Genomic DNA, 24,181 nt, shown 5'->3' with positions numbered 1-24,181 from the left:
GGGTGTCCTTATATTTGAAAATTAGTGAAGTTGAATTTATATATGAAGTTGAAGATTAAGAAAATTAGTTGATTTAGGAGTTTAATTTATATATGAAGTTGAATTTGTTTTGGATTTTGTTTCTTTAATATTTTGTCAGCCTTATTTCATTTTACTTTCCTGAGTTGCTTATAATTATGCTGCTACATAAACTTGGCTTCATATTAAAACTGTTTTTTAGTCCTTCCTTTCATAGGTTGGATCAATGTTATGCAACTTCAATGACAGAACATTCAAAAATTCCATTCCAAACTATTTCGAATTGATCATGGTCTACTAATCCGTTCTGAATTGATTCAGATTCTGTTATTGATCTTTTTTTTTGAATCTACGCATCTGCTGCACAAGTTACTGTTTAGACAATGCACTAAACTGCATGCAGGAGTTTCGTTTTATTACATGTTGGCTTGTAACCTTGATGATAGGCCTGAAACGAGTTAAATTTATAGCAAAGAGGGCTTACGACTTATATGAAAATATTTTATCTGTATATACCCATAAATGGGTACATGCCACATAATGTAACCATAGGTCCAATCATGTATACATATATGTATGTATGTATATATATATATTTAAAAAAATGAGAGAATGTTTTGATGTGATTTTTTTGTGTTTTTTTATTTGTTTCAATGATTAATTTGGAGGGAAATTTGAAATGGTAATCATGTATTTTTTTGGAAACCAAAAAACCATTTTTTTTCAAAAAACAATTTTCAAGTGACTTTTTCAAAACCACCCAACCAAGCAAGGTGAATGGTTGTTTGGTTTCCAAAAAAATACATCAATACCATTTCAAATTTCCCTCCAAATTAATCACTGAAACAAATAAAAAAACACAAAAAAATCACATCAAAACATTCTCTCATTTTTTTAAATATATATATATACATACATACATACATATATGTATACATGATTGGACCTATGGTTACATTATGTGGCATGTACCCATTTATGGGTATATACAGATAAAATATTTTCGTATAAGTCTTAAGCCCTTTTTGCCATAAATTTAACTCGTTTCAGGCCTATCATCAAGGTTACAAGCCAACATGTAATAAAACGAAACTCCTGCATGCAGTTTAGTGCATTGTCTAAACAGTAACTTGTGCAACAGATGCATAGATTCAAAAAATAAGATCAATAACAGAATTTGAATCAATTCAGAACGGATCAGTAGACCATGATCAATTCGAAATAGTTTGGAATGGAATTTTTTGAATGTTCTGTCATTGAAGTTGCATAACATTGATCCAACCTATGAAAGGAAGGACTAAAGAACAATTTTAATATGAAGCCAAGTTTATGGAGCAGCATAATTATAAGCAACTCAGGAAAGTAAAATGAAATAAGGCTGACAAAATATTAAAGAAACAAAATCCGAAACAAATTCAACTTCATATATAAATTAAACTCCTAAATCAACTAATTTTCTTAATCTTCAACTTCATATATAAATTCAACTTCACTAATTTTCATATATAAGGACACCCTATTTTTGCTTTTTTCCTTCATGTTAAAAGCACAAATATGCTGCATGTTTGACTGCCAATCTTAACTCAAGCCATAAAGCTTTTAATTTTGGCATCGCCATATCAGAGGCTCTGATAAATGCAGGAAAATGAGATCCAGAATAATATCCTTTTAAATAAATCACAACTAATGAAGACATGGAGATTATAATATAAAAAATGTGCACGAAGTATATATTATCAAAAAATATTATATATGTGATGTAGATTATAATAACTGTATTTATTAACCTTTACATAAGCAAGAAAGCTTCAATTTAAACAATTATTAGCAACAAATTATCCTGCACCCACATATACATGAATGAATCCTACACATACATCAATAATGGAGACCTAAAAACAATTGTGAGAGTTTTAAAAAAATGGGATCTTCAAGCATTTTTCTACTTATAAAAGTTCTGTTTGTGTACTTTAAAAGACCAGAGGTGAAATCAGAGTTCACATAATTAGAATCCACAAAGTAGTCCAAGCAAACTAAAGAACTACCACATAATTAAACATTGATTTGTTTTATATGTCCAAGCAAACTAAGGAACTACCACATGGCATTAAAAAGCTGAACATTTTCAACAGAATAAAGGTTTAAGGGATCTTCAACTTTTTCAGCCACCTAGGAAAAAAATGCACTGGTACATGAAGGATATAATGAGAACATCAATCAGAAAGGTGTTTGTAAAGAACAAAAGTCAACATAACATAGAATACCACCGCATTATGCATGACAATTTATACAAGTCCATAACTTCCTTTCAAAGCTGAACATAACTTCCTTACATAACCATAGTTGACAAATGAAATACACAGATTAAAAATAAAAATAAAAAGTAGGCGCGATTTTTAGTGTTTTAGCTACATACGCTCACATACAACAACTTGGATGCTGACCAAAACGAAATTGCATCAGTACAAAGTCCATCATCCCTAAGCAAGCTTACGAACCCAATGCAGTTGCATGTTGGGTAGCATCAACATGAACATTTTCCTCGTTGCTTTATCGCGGAAACTCTCACACGCCTTCACGTATTGGTCAGGAGTGATTTCGTCCGTTGTTGCCAAACATTGGATACATGCTGCAATGGAGTTTTGTTTTTTCTCAGCCTGGCTTGCTTCAGCCATTTTGTTTTGGCGAGCAAAAAATTCTTTTTTGGCGAGGTTTGTGGCAGTCCATGTATCAAGTGCGAAATCAAAGTGTGCACCCTTTCGCCCACCATCGTTGCCACTATTCCCACCTACCTTCGGGTCATCATCTCCGTCCATGTCGTTATCAATAGGGATGGAATCGGTATTTGAGTTGATTCCAACACCAAAGAATGCACTTTGGATATCCCTTTCTTCATCAGAGGTTGGGGGTCCTTGGGTTGAAGCACGGGCAAGTGCGCCAGTGGCTTGGGAGTTGGCAAAGAGGACGTCTAACAAGTCTATGTGGTCTAGATCCTTTTTCCTGAACACTTTTGCTCTGGGATGTGCCTACAAAAGTAAAAAACCAAAGATATGGTAAATAAGAATTGTTCGAGTTAATGTACTGCAGTATGAAGGTTGTAGTCAATCCTACGGTGGTGGTTGTTACCTTGACAAAGTGATCCCAGACATCATTCAGGGCCATGACCGTTTTCCTCTGCTCATCCCAACCGAACCCCGTATGGTTTTTCAATTTCACAAATGTATTGTACGCTTGCCTGATGCGGTGGTACTTTTGTTTTAATCGGTTAACTGTGTACCTAACTCTGAACTGACTGTACAGCTCGTCGTCAATTCGAGTCCAATGCCTTGTGGTAAAAGAGTTTTTTTTGGTTAATGAGGGGTCTTGCTTCACCTCCTCGACCATCAGTTGGATGAAGGCCAACTCAATCCTATTTGGCCACAACTTCAGTTCTTGCACATCCTCAACGAACCCCCCATTGTCCATCTATGAAATACACATATGACACATGCGATAATTTTTCATGTGTCATGGGTAAATGTTAAGTGATGAGGTCTTACATACCATGGTGAAAATAGCAAGTTACAAATTCCATTTGACTGACAGTTGGTTTTAATGCATTCTTGTTTCAGTAAACATTGCAAGGAATAGAGGTCTGATGTTTTAATGCATTCTTGTTTGAGTAAACATTGCATGTAGCACATTTACGAAATGTAGCAAAGTAATATTTACCTCCACATCGTTTTCAGCAAAAGAAGATGAGTCTGGTGTGTGTGCTGCCTTTTGCTTCCTCTTCAAAGCGTCTTCAGTAAATGGGGGTGTACCTAAATGAACTGCACAGTGCACTTTAACAATATGGTTTGATATCCTTGTTCAAGAAAAATACATTTAATACAATTACAAGGGCTGAAAGACCTTACTCCTTTCCTCACGAATCTTGGTACAGCGGAGATTGAATCGACCGCCAGAAACTGATGGTGTCACTACATCAACAACGATGACAACAATACAAGTACAGAAATAAATAAAAACAACAAAAACCAACAAAAAGAGAAGGACTTCAAATCTGAATTTATGTACACCAAACCAGAACAGTGAAAACCGGTAAAAACTGCTTCATTTTCATATAAGAGATGACCATTCAAAACCGATTTTGGAACCACAGTTGGGAAAGGGGAAACTATGACGAACTGAACAAAATATGATAAAGCTAATTTCCGAAATGGAAAGCATAAAATCTGTGCTTACTATGTCCGAAATGTGGAAAATACATTCTGAAATCAAAACCAGTTACCCAAAGGTAGAGAAATTTCTATCAGTTTCAAATGATTAAATCATTTTCCAAAAGCAAAGCGGCGAACTAAACATTCATAATCTGAATTTTTTTTTTCAGATTCAACTAGGGATTTGGTGTATAAATCAAACCACACCAGTTTTAGGTTTATATATAAAACTTCAGTTCCGAGATTCAAGTACCATTTTCGTCCAACTGCTACCGTAGAGAATAGATTTGTTGAAAAAAATTTCATTTCCTACAAATTTATGAAGAAGAACACTTGAAAATGGAAGGGGGAAATGGAGATCAAAATGAACCCATGATGAACCAAAAATAGTGCGACTAACCTCTTTCTCGTCGGATCTTCGTCACCCTGAGCTCAAAGCGACCACACCTGAACAATGTCTTCGTCGCTAGCCATCGTTGTTGCTTTGGTGTTGCGGACCTTCATATATCAACGGAAGTGAAGATGTGGTAAAATGTTTGGTAAAGGTAATAAAGAGCAAGGCAGAGGCTATGAAGAGGAGGCAGAAGTAGATTACCTATTCCTAGAGAACCAGATGGCTCACTTATTTTTTGAAAAATGCCTAAGACCCCCAGTGGGGGTCACTGGGGGGTCGCGTGTGTCAGCGCGTGATTGGCCCAAAAAAGAAAATTTGTTTTTTTTTTTTTTTTTCAGCGAATGGCAGCGTGCCATGTCACTAGGGGCCGACCTCCACTGGGGGTCTGAAGCAGTGCTGTTATTTTTTTTGAAAACATAACATCACGTGAAGAATCAGAGGGCTCGTTTATTTTTTTGAAAACATAATTTATTTTTCAGAATAACCAAATAAGCTGTATAAAATTTTCAAAAAATTATATTCAAAAAACCACAACCAAACACAGTGAATAAGTTTTTATTTTATTTTTTATTGTCTCAAAAAATTAATTCCTTTTCAAAAAATTAAAGAACAAAATAATATGAATTTACTTTTTTGCCTTTCTTTTAAATTTATTAATAACACAAAAAGTACAATTATAATAATTAATATTACTTAAAAAATATACTATCAAATGGTAGTTTTGAAAATTAATTTTTTAAAATATAATAATTGTATTATCAAAAAATGTTAGATTCTCCAAAAGGGACAATTATTTTTGGGACGGAAGGTGTAGGTTTAATTTAAACAATCCTTATATTTTCAACTTTATTGCAATGCAAATTTCCATCACTCACCATTAAAATTTAGAACGAAAAAATATTATGTGTAAACTAAGGGGAAGTAAAATTCAAAATAAATTTTGAGAATATGGTTAAAATTTGATTTTTTTTATTTTTTATTTTTTAAAAAACATGTAAAAAAAATATAAGAGATGATATGACTTGAAATGAGTTAAAAATTGGGAAGTGGCTTATAAGGACCATTGGTGTAATAATGTTAACAACGCATAGTAGAAAGATCAAATTGCAATAAAATTAAAAGTTTAATCACTAAATTATTTAAATTAAAATTGTAAAGATCAAAGTGAAATTTTAGTCAAATTAGAGGGATCAATGGTGCAATTTATCATTTTATTTTATCATTAGCCACCATTTGGAAATTTTACTATTTTAATTGATTTTTTTACCTTTTAGCTATTTTAACTTATTTGGCAACACAGTTAAAAATCAATTTTTTTTATTTTTTATTTTTTAAAATCACATCACCTCTCTATTTTTTTACATTTTAAAAAAAAAATTAAAAAAAGTGAAAAAGTTAACTTTTAGCCTATTTTCTAAGAAAAATTTTTTTTTTTAAAATGATTTATAGATTTTCTTTATAATTGAATAAATGATTGTGAGATATAAAGTTATTGATATATTAGATGTAACATTTTATTTTATTAATTATTTTATTTTTATTGATTATTTTAACTAAAACAAATCATCCCAAACACCTCATTAGTGTAGTGCACAAAAATTGTATCAAATAGGGTTTGTTTAGAAAGTGGATTGGCTTTTTGATTTTTTTAACTATTTTAACCTGGAGTTAAAAAGTCTATTTTATTTTTTTGTGACTAAAATAACTCTAAACCCAACCCAATTCTTCTTCCCAAACGAAACCATAGATAATTTGATTTTTTATACAATATGCTGACCTTATAATAATAGTTAAAAAAGCCAACAATTACTGTAATGAGAGATAATTGGTCATTTTGACAAGTTAGTTAAAAGTTAGGAGAAAGCACAAATAAATCTCAAATTTGAAAATGTTGACCTATTTAGTCCTGAAAGTTTTTTGTTAGACTAATAGATCCTATTTCTCTAAAAGTTTACTATAGACCTTTTTATGGCAAACATTATTCATCAAATATCAAACATTAGCAACGTCAGAATTATTTATCAAACATCAAATATTACAACGTCAAGATTATTCGTATAATTTCAGTTAAAACATTAACAACGTTAGAATTATTCATCCAACATTGAACATTATCAATCGTCAGGATTATTCATCAAACATCAACCATTAAATATTAAGATTATTCATCAAATATCAAACATTATTCATCAAACATCAAACACAACCATTAAGGCCAAGTTTGGGAAGTCGCAAAAAAATTAAAAAGCCAAAAAGTTACTCAAAAAGTTAAAAAGTTATCACTATTCACCAAAAGTCAACAATTGCGGCTGCACAACTCCTAATATTAATTTTTCCCTACACATTAATTTATTTAATTTTTTAATACACATTTTCCCATAAAAAGTCAAAAAGTTAACCCAAACATTCATATTTTCAACCTCAACTTTTTAGTCTAAAAAGACAAAAAGTACATTTATTTAGGACACCCCAAATAACCCCTAAATATTAAGATTATTCATCAAACATCCAACATTATTCTCTCGAGATCCATCATCAAATTCATTAGAACATCATCCACAACCCTTCCCTTCTAATTCATGTGCCAGAATGTAACCCGCTACTTTGAACATCATCCACAAATTACGAATTCCACAAAACACAGTTGCAGTGATCATTAAAAAAAAATTGATTTTTCCAATGTTTTGGAAGTTCAGGGAACAACGAGTATTATGATTCTGGGAACACAACCTTCAGATTATCAAACTACAAGCTGAACATCGATCACAAAACTGTACCGTTAATCTCCATCATTTAGATGCACATCAAACCAAACAACCATTCTACTTCATGTGCCAAAAATGTAATCCACTATGTTGAACATTATCCAGTATTACGTTTTCCACAAAACACATATCCAAATCTGTCAAAATTTAACTACTCCCCCCAAAATGAAACAAACACCAACTAAAACATCAACACACACAGCACCGTCGCAATGTTAAAAAAACAAAACACACAACTAAAACATCATATATATATACATACATACACACAGACCTATATACACTCGATTACACGCTTCTCGATCTTCGAAAATCCGCAAATTCCACAAAATCTCCAAAAACAATGTCGCAATCCCTCAATTTCTTCATCCCCAAACTCCACCATTACGAAGCAATCTTATTCAAAACCCTACACACAAGCATTCAATCTCAAAATTCCCTTCAAATCCGCACGTAAATCGATCACAACCTCGTGTTCCGATCTCGATTCATCTCCTCTGTCGCCAATCCTCGTCTCCGACAACGGCAAGGGAGGAGGAGTAACAGAGGCGGTTACGGAGTAGGACCTAATGGTGCGATGGATGGATCGCCGCCTAGGGTTTCACGATCTGAGAGAGAGAGGGGCAATGGTTCTGGTGGTGGATCTTGAAGTAGGTGAGGAGGAGGCAGTGAACGGAGGAGTGGCGTCGCTAGAGGAGAGGCGGTGGACAGAGGAGAGGGACTCCTGAGAAGATGAAGAGGAAAAGGAGGGGAGAGAGAGAGAGTTTGGTGATGATGTTCAGTGTAGATGATGATGTTCGAATATATGATGTTTGATGTTTTGATGATAATGTTGTGGCGTAGAAAAAGGACTAAATGATTTATTAAAAAACATTTATGATTAGATAGAGTAATATTTTTCAATATGAGACTTACGAGTAACTTCTCTTAAAAGTTAACTTTTAGATTTTTTAGTTTTTTTTTTAATTATATCACTTTTAATTTCTTTTACATATTTTTTTCAACAAAAACTAAAAATTCAAATTTTAAAGAACTTTCCAAAACAACCCAATATACACATTACTAATATCTATTTCATCTCATGTTCATAAAAGTTGAATATGATTATCAAATGAACTTAATTAATTATCATTTAATCAATTTAATTTTAAGTGTTGAATTATAATATCAAATGCTCCCAAATAAACAGCTTATTCATAGTGTTATCAAATAAACTTTTAATTAGGCCCAATTTGGGATGTTGATTTTATTTTTTTTTACTACAATAACAAAAAAATCAAAATATTCAATTACATTACTTTTTTTTTTTATAAAAAAAATAAATAAAAACAATTAAAATAAGGAAAAATTACACTAATAGTGGAACATATTTACACACAAGTAAAAAATATTATAAATATTAATAATTATAATTATAAATTTTTTTAATTATTTTATTAATAAAATTTATTGCCACCACTAAGGATGGCTATGGGGCGGGTTTGGAGTGAATTTGTCATACCTCGCTCCTACCACTGCTTTCAAATCCCACAGTCGCCCCTGTCCCTGCCCTAACCCCGCCACGGTAGAATTTTTTAATCCCATCTCCACCTCGCAGATATCTGACCACATTTTAAATAGTCAAAAAATTTGAGAATTATTTAAATATTTAGCACAATAAATAATTTATTTATTTCCATATATATAAACAATGATACTTTTATAATTATTATTTATTTGTATTTAAACTAAATCACAGACTTTTAATATTCTTTTTTTATATCTAATTATATTATATATTTATAATTTATTAATTATATCGGATCGAGTTTGGATCAAGAGAAGCGATACTCGTCCTTACTCCATCCCTATTGTGTGTGACTAAGGGCTTGTTTGGTAAGTAGGTTTGGACTAAAATAGTCACATAAGATAAAATAATCAAAAAAATCTATACCAAACAAAATTTTTTAACCCTATATTAAAATAATAAAAAAAAAATCAAAAATTAATCCGTATCTCAAACAAACTTTAAAATACAATCTACTCTTGTCCTCCATAAATGTTAAATCGGATAAAATTTAACCCATTCGGACGAATATCAACAAAATGAACAGATTGGATTAAAATGCAACTGCTGATGGATTATGCCTCCGTTGGGAAAGTAGATTGATTTTTTAACTTTTTTATTTATTTTAATTTGGGTTAAAAAATTTAATTTGGGAAAGATTTTTTAATTTTTTAACTTTTTTTTATAAAAGAATAATATAATAATTATAAATTAAATGTGATATTTTATTTATTATAACTAAAATAACTTATTTTATTTTTTATAACTATTTTAACCACAAATCAACTTGCCAATACGTATTTCTCTTTAAAATAATCAGTTGCCAAACATTCTAGGGATGGCAAATGCTCTAGGACATTTTCGACGGCCAATTGTGTCCGCATTAGCTTTATTTGATTTGATTTTTGAGTCCGGATTCTCAGCCGCCCTTCTCGGCTACCGTTCCAGCAGCCCCCCAAAACGACGTCGTTTTGGGGGTTTTTTTTGATTTTTTTTTTTCCTTTCTTCTTCCTCGTTCGAACAGAACCAGAGGGGAGGGGAAGAAGAGAGAGCGGAAGGGAGAAGAAGAGGGAGCCGCCGGTGGGCCGGACTGGAGGGGGCCATAATCACCGGGGGAGGAGGAGGAGGAGGAGGCGGAGGCGGGCCGGAGGCGGAGGCGGAGGCGGAGGCGACGGCGGTGCAGCTGCTGCGACGAGCTGAATCGGGCGACGATCGGACGGCTGGCGAGCTCGACGACCTGCGACGGCGAGCTCGACGACCTGCGACGGCGAATCCGGACCCCAAAATCCGACAAGCTCCCCTCCCCTCTGGTTCTGCGAAGAAGGGAAAAAAAAAAAAAAAAACGAAAAAACCCCCAAAACGACGTCGTTTTGGGGGGCTGCTGGGAACGGCCGCCGAGAAGGGCGGCCGAGGATCCGGATTCTTGATTTTTGCGCTGCTAACATGACACTCTGTGCAATGAGGAGCCTCGGATGGGAAGCCCGGTTTGACAATTTAGAGGGTGTTTGGGATTTGTTTTAGTATTAATTTTTGAATAAAACAATATTTAAAGTTTACTTAAATACATCATTTTAAAAAAAATTTACTTAAATACGAATTATTTTTTATAATTTTAAAAATTATAAATATTTTATTTTCATAATTATTTAATAAAATCAATTAAAAAATAAAATTTATAATTATTATTCTATACAATAATAAGGATTGTTTTGAGAAGATGGTAAAAAATGACTTTTTAACTTTTTTTTTTAAAAAAAAATATGTAAAAAATATAATAAATAATATGATCCGAAATTAATTAAAAGTTTGAAGATTACTTTTAACTATTCTTCTAAAATAGTCCTAAAATTACTTAAATTAGTAATTAAAATAAATTTTTGATATCATTAAAAAAAATAGTTGATTTAATCATTTATTAATAAAAGAAGCTACTTGATTTATAAAAAATAAAACAAAATAAAAAAATCATTTGTTATGAAATTAAAAATTTAAAAGGACGGAATGTACTTTTCTAAATTATAATTTACCCTTAAATTTATTACACTTTATATTATTAAATTATCGTCAAATTGTTTACTTAACTGCTGAATTATTGATTGAATTCATTAAATCCCTAAAATATTTAATTCAAGCATATTTACTGCCTGAAAATATTACAAAAATAAAATATATGTCCATTATTATTAAAATTTAGTAAAAGATCTTAATAAAGAAATAAATAGTTGTTATTGAAATTATAATTGCTGTTTATTTTTTATTTTTTAAATATTGTTCGAATTAGAGATGATCACGGGTCGAGTTTGGGACGGATTTATAGTAATCTGCTCCCGCTCTGTCGTATTAGGGGCTGGCCAAATCGGGGGTGGTGGGAGTGGGGTAGGGGCAGGGACAGAAGCAGGATAGAAGACGGATTAATTTTATAAGTTCAAGAATAAAAATATTAATAAAAATTATAAATAATATTTTACGAGTAACAATTTATACTTAATGAGAATTATAAGATATACTATAAAAAATAAATGAATAAAATTTAATATTAAGTATAATATTTTAGTATTTTTATTTTACTATAATAAAAAAATTAAATTATATAGTACATACATATAAATATATTTAATAAAAGCAATCAGGGTGGGGTTAGGGTAAAATGGGACGTGAAAAGTAAAACTCGTCCCATCTCATTTCTTAATCGGAGCAGGAAAAATTTGTGTGGTGCGGGTGCAGAATTGGATGAGAAAAAATGACGATCCCTAATTCAAATATATGTCTATCAACATCTAATTATCTTAATTTTCTGTATGAATATTACTTGATAAATCTTAAAAAGCTAATAGTTCGGATCACCGAAATTGTCCCAAAATGCACTCACCAAACTCAAATGTTTTCTCAAGTTGGATAGCCAACTTCAGATAATCTAATCTTTATTTATAGAGTTAGGTTTCTCTCATATTCATATCTCAACATGTGAGAATTTAAGGGACTTATGGAGACCACCATGGGTTCTGTTTTTATAATCGGAACCGTTCATTTTGTAAGATTTTCAATCTATATTATTCACGAAAAAAATTATTCGTTCCAATAATCATAACTTTTTCATTTTATTGAACTAATTTTCAAAAAACTAAATGGTCTATTTTCAAAAATATATTTATCATCTATTTTTGGGAAAAAAATGGCATAAAACAAAAATATTAAGATTACCATATCAAAATAATTTGGATAAATTACACTTTGTACCCATGCACTTTGCAACAAATCTCGCTTTGGCTCCTACATGTGAAATTTCTAATCAAATCTTACTTTGATCTTTGCACATGAAATTGTAATAATCAACCCGCTGTACTTTTGGTCAAATCTTACTTTGATTCCTATATAAGTGCCAATGTCCCATTTCTGTTACTCAATTGTTTAAATCTTTAATAGAATTTAATCATGTGATAAGATTGTGACTATAACATGAAGGTAAAAAAGAACAAGCATATATATTTTCTACCAATACACATTTTATTCCAAAATTCATATTAAAATATAACTATATTAGGCTAAAACAAAATGCAGATTGTGAATAATTAAGAAGATGAATTAGGATTTTGTATAAATTAGAATCATGAAACTCTATTTTTCAAGGTAACACAATCTTCTATCTATTTATCTTTATTTATCTTTGATTTCTTTATTGTTTGTTTTATTTATTTCAAAAGTTCTACTTTCTTGCCTTTTCATTATAATTTTTACCATACGAATATGTTGTATTATATAACTCTCATGTGTTTTTCACGTAGGACAAAGTGTATTGGTGAGAAACATTGATGATTTCCCTTTATTAGTCTAATTTCGTAGTCACGTTTTTCTCATATTACTGGATTTTGTTAAAGATTTAGCAATGAAATAACAGAAGACGAACATTGATACTTGCATAGGGATCAAAATGGGATTTGAGTAAAAATGCAAAGGGTTGACTGTCACAATTTCATGTGTAGGGACCAAAGTGGGATTTAACCAAAAATGCAGGGGTTGACCATTATAATTTCATGTATAAGGGTTAAAGTGAGATTTGATGCAAAGTACAAGAGTGCAAAGTGTAATTTATCCAAATAATTTTTATATACATTTTAAATCTTACAAATAAACTGTTCAAATTTTCAAAACGAGATCCATAGTCAACTTCATAGACCCTTTTAAATTTTCTTATATTGAGATATGAACATAAAAATAATAATAATAAAAAAATAATGCTATATGCACAATGTATACTAATTAGCGTACAAACGGATGATATAACATAATTTTAGAGAATTTGAGTTTTTGTAATTTGTATAATAAGTAGAGTCATAGTTTTAAATTAACAATGTCATAATATATTTTGATACACTAATTGACATTCCAATTGATGTGTAACACTACCATAAAAAATAAAAAAATAAATTAAAAAAACAAAAAAAAACTCAACCCCATTTATAAACGGATTTGGGGTGCCTGTTGTGCCCCTAGCACAACTACTGTGCAGTCCTATGGACTCATTTCAGGGGTTCGTTTTTATAGTTCGAACAATTCATATTTTAGAGTATATCGAGTAGAATATACCTGTAAGCAGCACTCTCTCACAAGAAGAATATAATATAAAATTGAAGGAAACTTTTGACAGGAAGAGCAACCAATTTTCTGGTGTGGAAGAATGAAGGAGAGTGTCTCCTTTTATACACATGGAGGCAGAGAGGAAAAGGCTTTTGCAACAAATGCAAAAGATTTAATTTTGCAAAACTTCCAATTGATGGCAAGACTTAATTTTACAAAACTCTCAATTGATGGCAATTCAATCCATCATCATTATAGAGGAGTTACACTCATTTTATGTACATGTGTAATGTGTATAATTCTGTAACCACCTTTTCCAACACTTCTTTCATGAGGTTAACTTAATGAGTTAATCTCTCATTCAAATCATAATAGTTTTTTCTTTTTTGGTGTAAAAATTTCATTATAAAGAATTTAAACCGACTTTACTCTATATCAATTGAGGATTGGCATTCACTTTAATATTGCATTAAAGTCATAAAAAAAACTATTATTTTTCCAACAACTAATTGTAGTTTTGAATAAATAAATAAATAAATAAACAAAAAGTATAAACAGTTAACAATTTTATAAGTATTCTTGAAAAAGGCATGCAAAAGGAAATCAAAATCTTCTTCTTTTTTTTTTCTTCCTCACTTCTGTTTACACTTTCAACCTAATTGCCAAAAAAAAAAAAAAAAAAACAAAATTTCTCACTTTTTCTTAAATTATTAAAATGAACATAAATGTCAATGGATGAAAAAGTTAACGATATTCGATTAATTTGATTTTTTACAAATATTTTTTACTTAATATACTTTAAAATATAAATAATTTAAATTATCAAAATAAATTTTAAAATGAGTCCACAAGATAACACAACAGTTCCTACTGCGCTAGGGGCATAGCAAGCACACCGCAAATCTTTTATATAGTGTTTTAAAAAGTTGATAAAAAATTATTTTTTTTACTTTTTTAATTTTTTAATAATTTTTTATGTAAAAAATCTAACTTTTATGACCTTTTTATGTAAAAAAAATAAAAAGTCAAAAACTAATTTTTTTTAGCAGAAGTTTCCGAATTGCCCCATTATACACGTATAATTTGTGCAAGCAAGTGCGTCCCTTCCTCTTATCGCCAGTGATTGTTCCGGGAACCGGAAAAGACTTCCCAACCTTTGTCTTCGCTCCACGAGTTTCTTTCCTTGGGGATCGAACTTAATTTATGGAGATTCATGATAATCTTTTCCCTTTTAAAATATTAGTTCTTTATTTTATTATTTATTATTTTAAAATATTAATTTTTTTAAAAAAATTAAGTATAAAAATGATAAATTTTTTTAGTTTATTCTTTTTTTTTTAAACTCATTAATATAGTACTATTATAAAAATGTGAAGAGTTTTACATAAATCTACTATCTCTTTATTTTTGAAATTAAACATTCAAAAATGATATATCTGCTTCTAAGAATTTTATATAAATATAAACAAAACGTCTCCCTTTTTATAATAATAAAAAAAAATCTTTCTATTTTTTACATTGATGATGATTGAAGAATAAAAAATAATTACTCTTTCTTATTTCCTGTGTTTGCTTTTTGTGTGGGTGATTTTCCGACCACACTGCCCGCTTAGTAGCCAGTTGGAGAGCACTGGCAGAATAGATGGCACCTGACTGACCTGCAACAGAAATATAAGAATCCCGCGGTGGTTTCGACCATCCGGGGGCACTCCGACGATCAAGTCAGTATATCTTTCAATGATAAATCAAGTATTCAACTCACAAGCTTGAGTATAAAAACATACCTTAGACCCATGGGGGTGCCTCTCTTTTATAGCCAATCCAATCCTAGTCCCAAAAGGAGCCTGGCCCTAATGGACTTAGGATTACTGCTAATCTGGAACTCCCAGTGGATTTAGGATAAACTCTCTAAGAGTCTTATCTTTACTCAAACTGAAGTCTTCTCCCAATCTAGGACTCTTGTCCATATCCAAGTTGAGTTCCCTCTTCATTCTAGGACTCTTGTCCCTTATCCGCTTATCTCGGATTCCGATATCTTCGGAGGAAACCTCGGCCTAGCCGAGATGACCTCGGCACAACGACCAAGACACGTGGCACCTCGGCTGACACGTCGGCGTCACCTTGCCACGTGTTGGTACTCAGAAAATATATCCCCACAACTGCCCCCTAGGTTCTATTACCTCGGCATTCTGAGGTGATGGAACCTACACTGTTCGTTCATCTGTGCCCCTCTGTCCGAGATCAAACTCGCCGACCTCAAAGTTCCCTGGACTTTACTGTCCACTTCTGTTCAAGTATCAAGCTTCATGCTTTCCAAGCCGCTCGAGATCATACCTCCTAGCCGAGGTTCTTGTTCCATTACTTCGTAAACTCCAAGAGCTTTACAACTGCTCCACTCACATTCTTTTCGCCGCTGTTCTTGATTTTTTCCTGTACCTCTATTGTTTCTGAAAATTATACCTCTGTTCTTGAATCTGAAACCTCGTTTTTGTTTTCTCTTTTTTGTATCTGCCCCAGATCTGTGCCCTCGATCTTTATCTTAATAGTTCGTAGATTTGGGATTTGTCTGTAGAACCCTTAATCTTTAGGGAAACCTGAAAAACGCCCGTCTTCTGAAACATATTCCTCTTAATTTAGGCCGACACAATGGGTATGTGGAGGCACAGGGTAAATACCCCAACAAGTCTTGAATACTTTAGGCAAGAATTCTCTATCCCAGCCGACGTTCATCTTAAGCTGGCTGGGGATAATGACACTATCGTGCCTACAGACCATACAATGCCTTTTCCAGTAGTTGCTTTTATCGAATGTGGACTTCGGCTTCCACTCGATCCCCTTTTTCGTCAAGTTCTCTATTTCTATAAGCTAAACCCCATGCAACTTACTATCAATTCCTATAGGATAATTAATGGTATTATAGCCTTAGCTAGGCAAGAAAACCTCAGAATCACCCTCGCCGACCTTCAATATTGTTATACCATGTGCCCTCTTGATCTGAAGGATAGGGGTTTTGTATATTACCTTAAGCCGAGATCCACTCAGTACAAGATTATAGCCGACCTTCCAGACTCCAACAAGGGGGCTGGAGATGACTATCTTATTGCCTCTGGAAATTGGGAATTTGGCCCAGATGAAGATGTCCACCTTTACCCTCTTCCTCGAACACTTACAGAGGGCAAGAGTAAGAGCCCTGAGTCAACACTTAGTTGTTTTCATTCAACACTTAAATACTTTTGTTGTTTCTGACGTCTGATTCTTTGCAGATCTTCATCAACCACCGAAAAATTTTCGTCAATCCTTCTTCCCAGGACCAGATCTGAGAACACTTCTTGGTCTTCCAATCCTTAAACGAAAAGCCCCAGTATTATTAAACTTTGTCCCCACACACAGATCCATTTTACCCGACGTCCCTCGAAAAAGGAAGAAGAGTCTCTCTCCACCAACAGCCACAACCTTAACTGCTTCTACATCTCGGACAGATCAAGAGTCCACATCTGACCCAGCCGATCTTCCATCAACTTCGGCCCCCTTCTTAATACCAATTCCTGAACGTAAACGCCGACGAAGGCTAGTAAAGACTGCCGAGATGGTTCGTCCGAGGCCTGTCGTCCAAGACCTTCTCGCCGATATTCCAACTGATGCCGAAGCCGTACCGGCGCAATCAACGCTCCCTCCCAAACAAAAGAGAGTAAAAAAGGCTCAGCCTAAGGCCAAGGCTACAGACGCCGAGGCTGAGGATGCTCTGCCGATTTTGAAGCTAGCTGAAAGCAAAAAATCAACCTCTACTTCAACCAAAAGGTCTGCTGAGGGCCAACCCTCAGGATCTACACAAACAAAGAGGCCAAGGTCATCGTCTGCGACGACCTCGGCTTCAAAGAAGCCCGACGTCCCATGGGCCCCTGATCTTTCTCTGGAGGACAGGCCTATCATGGCTAGTGAAAGTGCTGATGATATCAACGTTGCTGTCGCCCTTAGCACCGCTCTTCTTCTACCGAATGACTTGGAGCGAAATGCCAAGTTCAGTGAGTATGAAAATTACGCTCTGATGCTCCAACACTCTGCTCAAGTAAGTATTTCTATTTGTATTTATGTTTCTTCCTTCTTTTTCTTTCTGAGAAAATTTTCTGATACTTCTGTTTGCATTCAGGCTATCCAACATGCCCACTCATTTTCAATGCAATCCTTTGAGAATCGTCAAAGATTGGTTGATATGAAGAGGGAAGCGACCTCAATGAAGAGAGAATTAAGGGCTCTTGAAGTAAAAATGAAGAAACTAGAGGATCAAGCCGAGGCTGCGACGAAGAACCAAACCTTAGCTCTTGAGAAGGCCGAAGCTGCTGAGGCCGTTAAAAAAGTAGCTGAAGCCGAGAAAAGGGAGGCCGAGGCTCAGAAGGTCCAAGCGCAAAAAGAACTTCAACAGGCTCTGGCCACCAAGGAGGCCGAAGTCAAGGAGGCCGATGAAAAGGCCTATGCTCAAGGCATGGCCGACGTTGCAGAAGAATACAAACTTCAAGTCAGGCAGGCATGCAACAGGGGATTTTCCCTTGGTTGGATGTCTCTGATAAAGAAGCTTGATCTCCCTGCTGACTCGCCATTGCGCCAAGTTGATGCTAATCTTCTACCATTTCTTCCTTCAAGTCAAGCTGAGGATGAATCAGAGACCGAGGTAGAAGCTGAGGGTGAAGACGAAGAGAAAGATGAAGGTGAAGCCTTGGTGAGAAAACCCAAGGGCGCTACTGAGGCCAAGTCCTTTCCAGCTGAGCAAATTTTAGACTTAACTCAAGATGAAGTGGGTGATGAGGCTGAGGAAGTGCCCAGGGAACCTGTTCAGGGGTGTCCATCATCTGACCTTCTTCTGACTGACAGAAGTCTTGACACAACTTTAGCAGAGATAGATGCCGAGATACGAGCGGAGAAGGTGGCCGAGGATATTCCAGCTGAATCATCCGAGGTTCCAGTTTCTGCTGCTGCTGATGTTCAAGAGTCTTGATTTTCCCTTCTTTCTTTTCTGGATTTTGGACTTTGTTTTTTCTTTTAATTTCTGAACAATGTACATTCCTTCTTATGGCCGATGTGCCTTTTTCAGTATGTAATTGCAACTGTTCTTGCAATGGATATTTTTGATCTTGTGATGTTCTGTTGCTTGCTTCTGCATAGTTCTATACTTAGAAATTTTTGCATGCTTTCTTTGTGCAATCTTCTCGGGGCTACATACCCTGGGTATAACTGCAAGGCTTTTACTTCGGCAAGATACTGACCTGCAAACCTTGTATAAATTCTGTCAAGAACTAAACATATACTACTCAACGTATACTTTTGCCATCTTTTAAGTTTTCAATAAGTATTTAAACAATGATTTCGTTCTAACCTACTTGTAAATTGCTACAAATTTCAACAAGTGTTTAAGTAATATACTTAACCTTTGCATCGACCCGTTAATTTTCTGTATACCTCAGCGGGTGATCATACGTCGGCTTAACATAACCTTGTAAATGGCTACAACTTTCAACAAGTGTTAAGCATCTTCTCTAGGGTTCAGACAACCCACATATTGCTATGAGAACTTACGCAATAACCTCGGCCTATCTTCGACTTGTAAATTGCTACAAATTTCAACAAGTGAAGGTAGGGAATCAGCTTGATTCCAACTTGTAAATTGCTACAAATTTCAACAAGTGGATCAAGGAATAACATCGGCTTAACTTCAACTTGTAAATTGCTACAAATTTCAACAAGTGAAGATAAGGAATCAGCTTGATTCCAACTTGTAAATTGCTACAAATTTCAACAAGTGGATCAAGGAATTATATCGGCTTAACTTCAACTTGTAAATTGCTACAAATTTCAACAAGTGAAGATAAGGAATCAGCTTGATTCCAACTTGTAAATTGCTACAAATTTCAACAAGTGGATCAAGGAATAATATCGGCTTAACTTCAACTTGTAAATTGCTACAAATTTCAACAAGTGAAGATAAGGAATCAGCTTAACTTCAACTTGTAAATTGCTACAAATTTCAACAAGTGAAGATAAGGAATAATCTCGGCTTAACTTCGACTTGTAAATTGCTACAAATTTCAACAAGTGAAGATAAGGAATTAGCTTAACTCCAACTTATAAATTGCTACAAATTTCAACAAGTGAAGATAAGGAATCAGCTTAACTCCAACTTGTAAATTGCTACAAATTTCAACAAGTGAAGATAAGGAATCGGCTTAACTTCGACTTGTAAATTGCTACAAATTTCAACAAGTGAAGATAAGGAATAATCTCGGTTTAACTTCAACTTGTAAATTGCTACAAATTTCAACAAGTGTTAAACATATTCTTCTTCTCTCTGCCTCTTGCTTGCTGGATCCATTGTTACCCCGGCCTCGCTTTGGCAAGTCGTTTCTTTTCTCATGTTTTTTATAAGCCTCTGCATCCTTTTGTCCGTAGGGTCACCAGAATCCCTTTGATATGGTTCTGTAGCCAAGGGATCTGCCCCGTGCATAGCTTCCACATACTCTTTTGTGGTCTTTACAACAGGTCTTCATCTTGGCTAACTTCAGTCCGATCTTGTGTGTTTCTTTTTTATCTTCTGGGATCTGAGATTTGCTCACTGAGCTCTTCTCTTCTCGGCTTTAAGTACCGAGCTCTTGTCTTCTGGAATCTTGGATCTGCTCATTCAGGTTGAGCTCTTTTTTTCTCGGGCCTACTCATCTAGGCCGAGATCATGTCTTCTGGAATCTTGGATCTGCTCATTCAGGTTGAGCTCTTTGAATGTTATTTTCTTGGGAGCGCTTATGCCCCCTGTCTTTGTATCCCTTCTGGAAGGGTCTTCATTCCGATTATGTCGACATATTCTCCATCCTTGCTAAACTAGTCGTTTCCGACACGTTGATCTTGTACAGCGGTGGCCATCTATTCTCCTTTCGTTCCCACAGACGGCGCCAAATTGTGTGGGTGATTTTCCGACCACACTGCCCGCTTAGTAGCCAGTTGGAGAGCACTGGCAGAATAGATGGCACCTGACTGACCTGCAACAGAAATATAAGAATCCCGCGGTGGTTTCGACCATCCGGGGGCACTCCGACGATCAAGTCAGTATATCTTTCAATGATAAATCAAGTATTCAACTCACAAGCTTGAGTATAAAAACATACCTTAGACCCATGGGGGTGCCTCTCTTTTATAGCCAATCCAATCCTAGTCCCAAAAGGAGCCTGGCCCTAATGGACTTAGGATTACTGCTAATCTGGAACTCCCAGTGGATTTAGGATAAACTCTCTAAGAGTCTTATCTTTACTCAAACTGAAGTCTTCTCCCAATCTAGGACTCTTGTCCATATCCAAGTTGAGTTCCCTCTTCATTCTAGGACTCTTGTCCCTTATCCGCTTATCTCGGATTCCGATATCTTCGGAGGAAACCTCGGCCTAGCCGAGATGACCTCGGCACAACGACCAAGACACGTGGCACCTCGGCTGACACGTCGGCGTCACCTTGCCACGTGTTGGTACTCAGAAAATATATCCCCACACTTTTATATTGATATACATAATATTTATAATTATCCATCATTGATCAAATTATTGTAAATAATTTTGGTTGAATCTTAAATTTGTATACTTTTGTTCGAATCTAAACAAAGGACAACAAATTCATTTTTTAAGTAGAGATTTGTGTTACATCTTAAATATTCGCAGGTTATATTTATACATTTTATTTTTGTTTAAATTAATTTTATGAATTGTAATATTTTGCATGGTACTTTAATAACTAAGGTATGATGTTAAAATTCTAAACAATAACTACTTTAGTTGGTTTTATTTTTTAAGTCTGCTTTTTAATTTTTGATTTTTTATATTTAAATTATACTTTTGTATGAAAATATAATATCTAATAATCTAAATAGAATTAAAAAGTAATTTTCAAACATTTATTGATTTTTTATTATTATAATTTTTTGTTATTATTATTATTATTATTATTATTATTATTATTATTATTATTTAATAATAATAATTTTTTCTCCAAAAAGAATATAGAACAAATTGTTTTCCATGTGTAATTGGATTAAGTGAATCTAAATCTAAAAATAAAATTAAAAAATAAAAAAGTATTAAATTAAGTGAATCTAAAAAGAAAATAGAAGGGTTATTAAAAAAAGAGTGTCAAAGACAAAAAAAATGAAAACAAAAAAATTCAAAACAAAAGCTTAAAAAAACAAACTACACTAAACATTATAAACTTCTCTTTTTTTGCACCCTTCTTCACTAATCTCTAATTTTACACAAATTATTCACAAATTTCTTTTAATTTTTATGTGAATTTAATAATCTAATTTACAAATAGTGTTGTGGAGGATAAAAATTTAAGCCCAAGGCCCAAGCAAGTTAACACGCGGCCTAAAGCATTTTTACCCAGCCAAAGCAAAGTCCAAGCCCAAGTCCTTAGAAAGCACAGTTGCAAAGAAAATAAGGTCACGTGATAGGAGATTTAAACGCGATTGCTTCCAGAAAAGAAATCCTTAAACATGAAAGAAAACCCTTGGATAAGATAGAAATCAACGGTAGAGATCAAAACCAACAGAAGAAAGAATACAAAATCAACCAACTCTGACAACCCGAGTATCCGATAAGATAAATCCAAAGATCAAGAATGAGTACCCAAACCCAAACTAAATCTGGACCATCTATAATACAGTAACTCCGACAATGGTAGAGCAAGATCACTTGTCCACTTGCTCGACCAGTGCCTGCACGCACAAAATACCATTAGATCGGTACAACCATCCAACAATCATGATACCAGGTATCCACAATATAAAAGGAAGAAGGAAAATCGTTTAAGAGGACACACAAAAGAAAAGATGTTTTCCCTCAAAAAACGATGGGTATGTTTGGTTTGGATTTGTAGAGTGATTTTGGGAAAAAATTTCTAAAAAATTTGTTTGGTTTGTAAATTTTTCAAAACAATTTCCAAAATCACTTTTTCTCTCTTATCTATCAATTAATCACTTTTTCTCTCACACACATCTACTCAATTATAACAAAATATCAAATCATTCCAAACTCCAAAACTACTTTCAAAATACACAACCAAACAAACCAAAAAAATTTCTAAACTCTCTACCTAAAACAATTTTTAAAAACTACTCTCCCAAAACCAAACCAAACATACCCGATATGTTCACACAAGATTTTAATTTGATCGTTGGAGGGTCCTTCCAACCAACCATGGTTGGGAAAGATCACCGACATTTTTGGTATTTGTTTTTTCTACAGAGTGAAGGAAGAAGCAGCTCATCTTGCTTTCCCTGTGGAGAATAAAATTCACCCTTCCACAATTGGCGCCGTCTGTGGGAAACTCGAGAAAAGATGAGTGTCCATCCTGCTCTTAACGAAATACCAATTCATGAGTGTCCATCCTTATAAAGTGTGTTGTCCACCTTCTTTCCTCCATGATCTCTATGTAGCTTCAAGCCAAACTCAGTTAGAGTACTTCCAGGATTACAATCCTTTAGCTAAAACCTGTCCAAAATTTCTCGCACATACTTCATTTGAGAAATAAAAATTCCAGTGGCAGATTGCACCACTTCAATGCCAAGAAAATAATGCATCATACCAAGATCAGACATTTCAAACTCAACTATCATAGACTTTTTAAACTTTTCAAACATGACATTGTTATTGCCAATAAATATAAGATCATCTACATATAAGCAGACAATGAGTATTTTCCTTCCATCACCAACTTTAACAAAAAGTGTGTGCTTATATAGACATTTTAAAAAATCATTTTTTTTTTCAAAAAATAAGCCTCAATGTGACTATACCAAGCTGGTGGGGCTTGTTTTAATCCATAGAAAGCTTTCTTTGATCTACACACATTATGCTCATCTCCAATCTTAAAATAACCAGGAGGTTGATCAACAAATACTTGTTCCTCTAAGTTTCCATGCAAGAATGCCGACTTGACATCCAATTGGAAGATAGACCATGAATTCTATGCTGCCAGCATAATTACCATTCTAATTGTATCATGCCTTGCAACCGGGGAAAAAACTTCTTTATAGTTGACTCCAAACTCTTCCTTGTATCCTTTAGCCACCAATTGCGCGTTATACTCGTCAATTTCACCATTTTCATTCAGTTTTGTTTTGTAAACCCACTTCACGCCAATGGTTTTGTGCCCTTTTGGAAGATTAGATAGCTCCTAAGTATCATTTCTTTCTAAGGTTACAATTTCATCATTTATTGCCTTCCGCCATTTTGATTCTTGGACAGCACATTCGAAAGTTAGAGGGTCACAATTTGAAAATAAAGCAAAATGAGTGATCGGATCATCATCGGAGAGTTCATCTCCACTTACATAGTCAATTATCCAAGCTAGTCTTTTCCTTGGACGTTGATTCTCAAGTGGCTGCTCATTTGTTGGTGAAATCGTTGAAGAACTGGGCAAGTGTTCATCAAAGGACTACTGTTGCATTTCAGTCCTATTCCCTGCATCATCAAAAACAACTGGAATTTGTTGTAGTTCTTTGCCCTTTCTAGTCCAATCCCACATTTTTTCTTCATAAAAAACCACATCTTGGCCAGTAATTACCTTCTCAGTAATTGGATTGAACAACTTGTAGGCTTTGGAGTGTTCACTAACTCTAAGGAAGACATATTTTTCTCCATTGTCATCAAACTTTTTC

At 33.9% G+C, this 24,181-nt stretch overlaps 1 protein-coding gene across 1 annotated transcript; it reads left to right on the top strand.

Annotated features, from left to right (window-relative positions):
• Positions 1-16,092: 16,092 nt before the first annotated feature.
• LOC145802140 (uncharacterized) lies at positions 16,093-22,863 on the top strand. Its single transcript, XM_082894806.1, has 4 exons — positions 16,093-16,681; positions 16,764-17,758; positions 18,149-18,483; positions 22,767-22,863. Exons 1-4 carry the CDS (start codon positions 16,147-16,149, stop codon positions 22,861-22,863), a joined length of 1,962 nt encoding a protein of 653 aa, XP_082750932.1. The 5' UTR covers positions 16,093-16,146.
• Positions 22,864-24,181: the final 1,318 nt, after the last annotated feature.

The sequence above is a fragment of the Camellia sinensis genome, chromosome 11, assembly GCF_055761805.1.
Source record: "Camellia sinensis isolate YWXY chromosome 11, ASM5576180v1, whole genome shotgun sequence".
Lineage (NCBI taxonomy): Eukaryota > Viridiplantae > Streptophyta > Magnoliopsida > Ericales > Theaceae > Camellia > Camellia sinensis.
The sequence above is the reverse complement of the archived record's forward strand: the minus strand, read 5'-3'. Positions and strand labels throughout refer to the sequence as shown.

Coding starts and splice junctions, on each gene's coding strand:
- LOC145802140 (XM_082894806.1), top strand. CDS start 16,147: ATGGGTATGTGGAGGCACAGGGTAAATACCCCAACAAGTCTTGAATAC. Junction 17,759..18,148: donor GAGAATTAAGGGCTCTTGAA/GTAAAAATGAAG, acceptor AGTCAAGCTGAG/GATGAATCAGAGACCGAGGT. Junction 18,484..22,766: donor GCTGCTGCTGATGTTCAAGA/GTCTTGATTTTC, acceptor TTTTTTCTACAG/AGTGAAGGAAGAAGCAGCTC.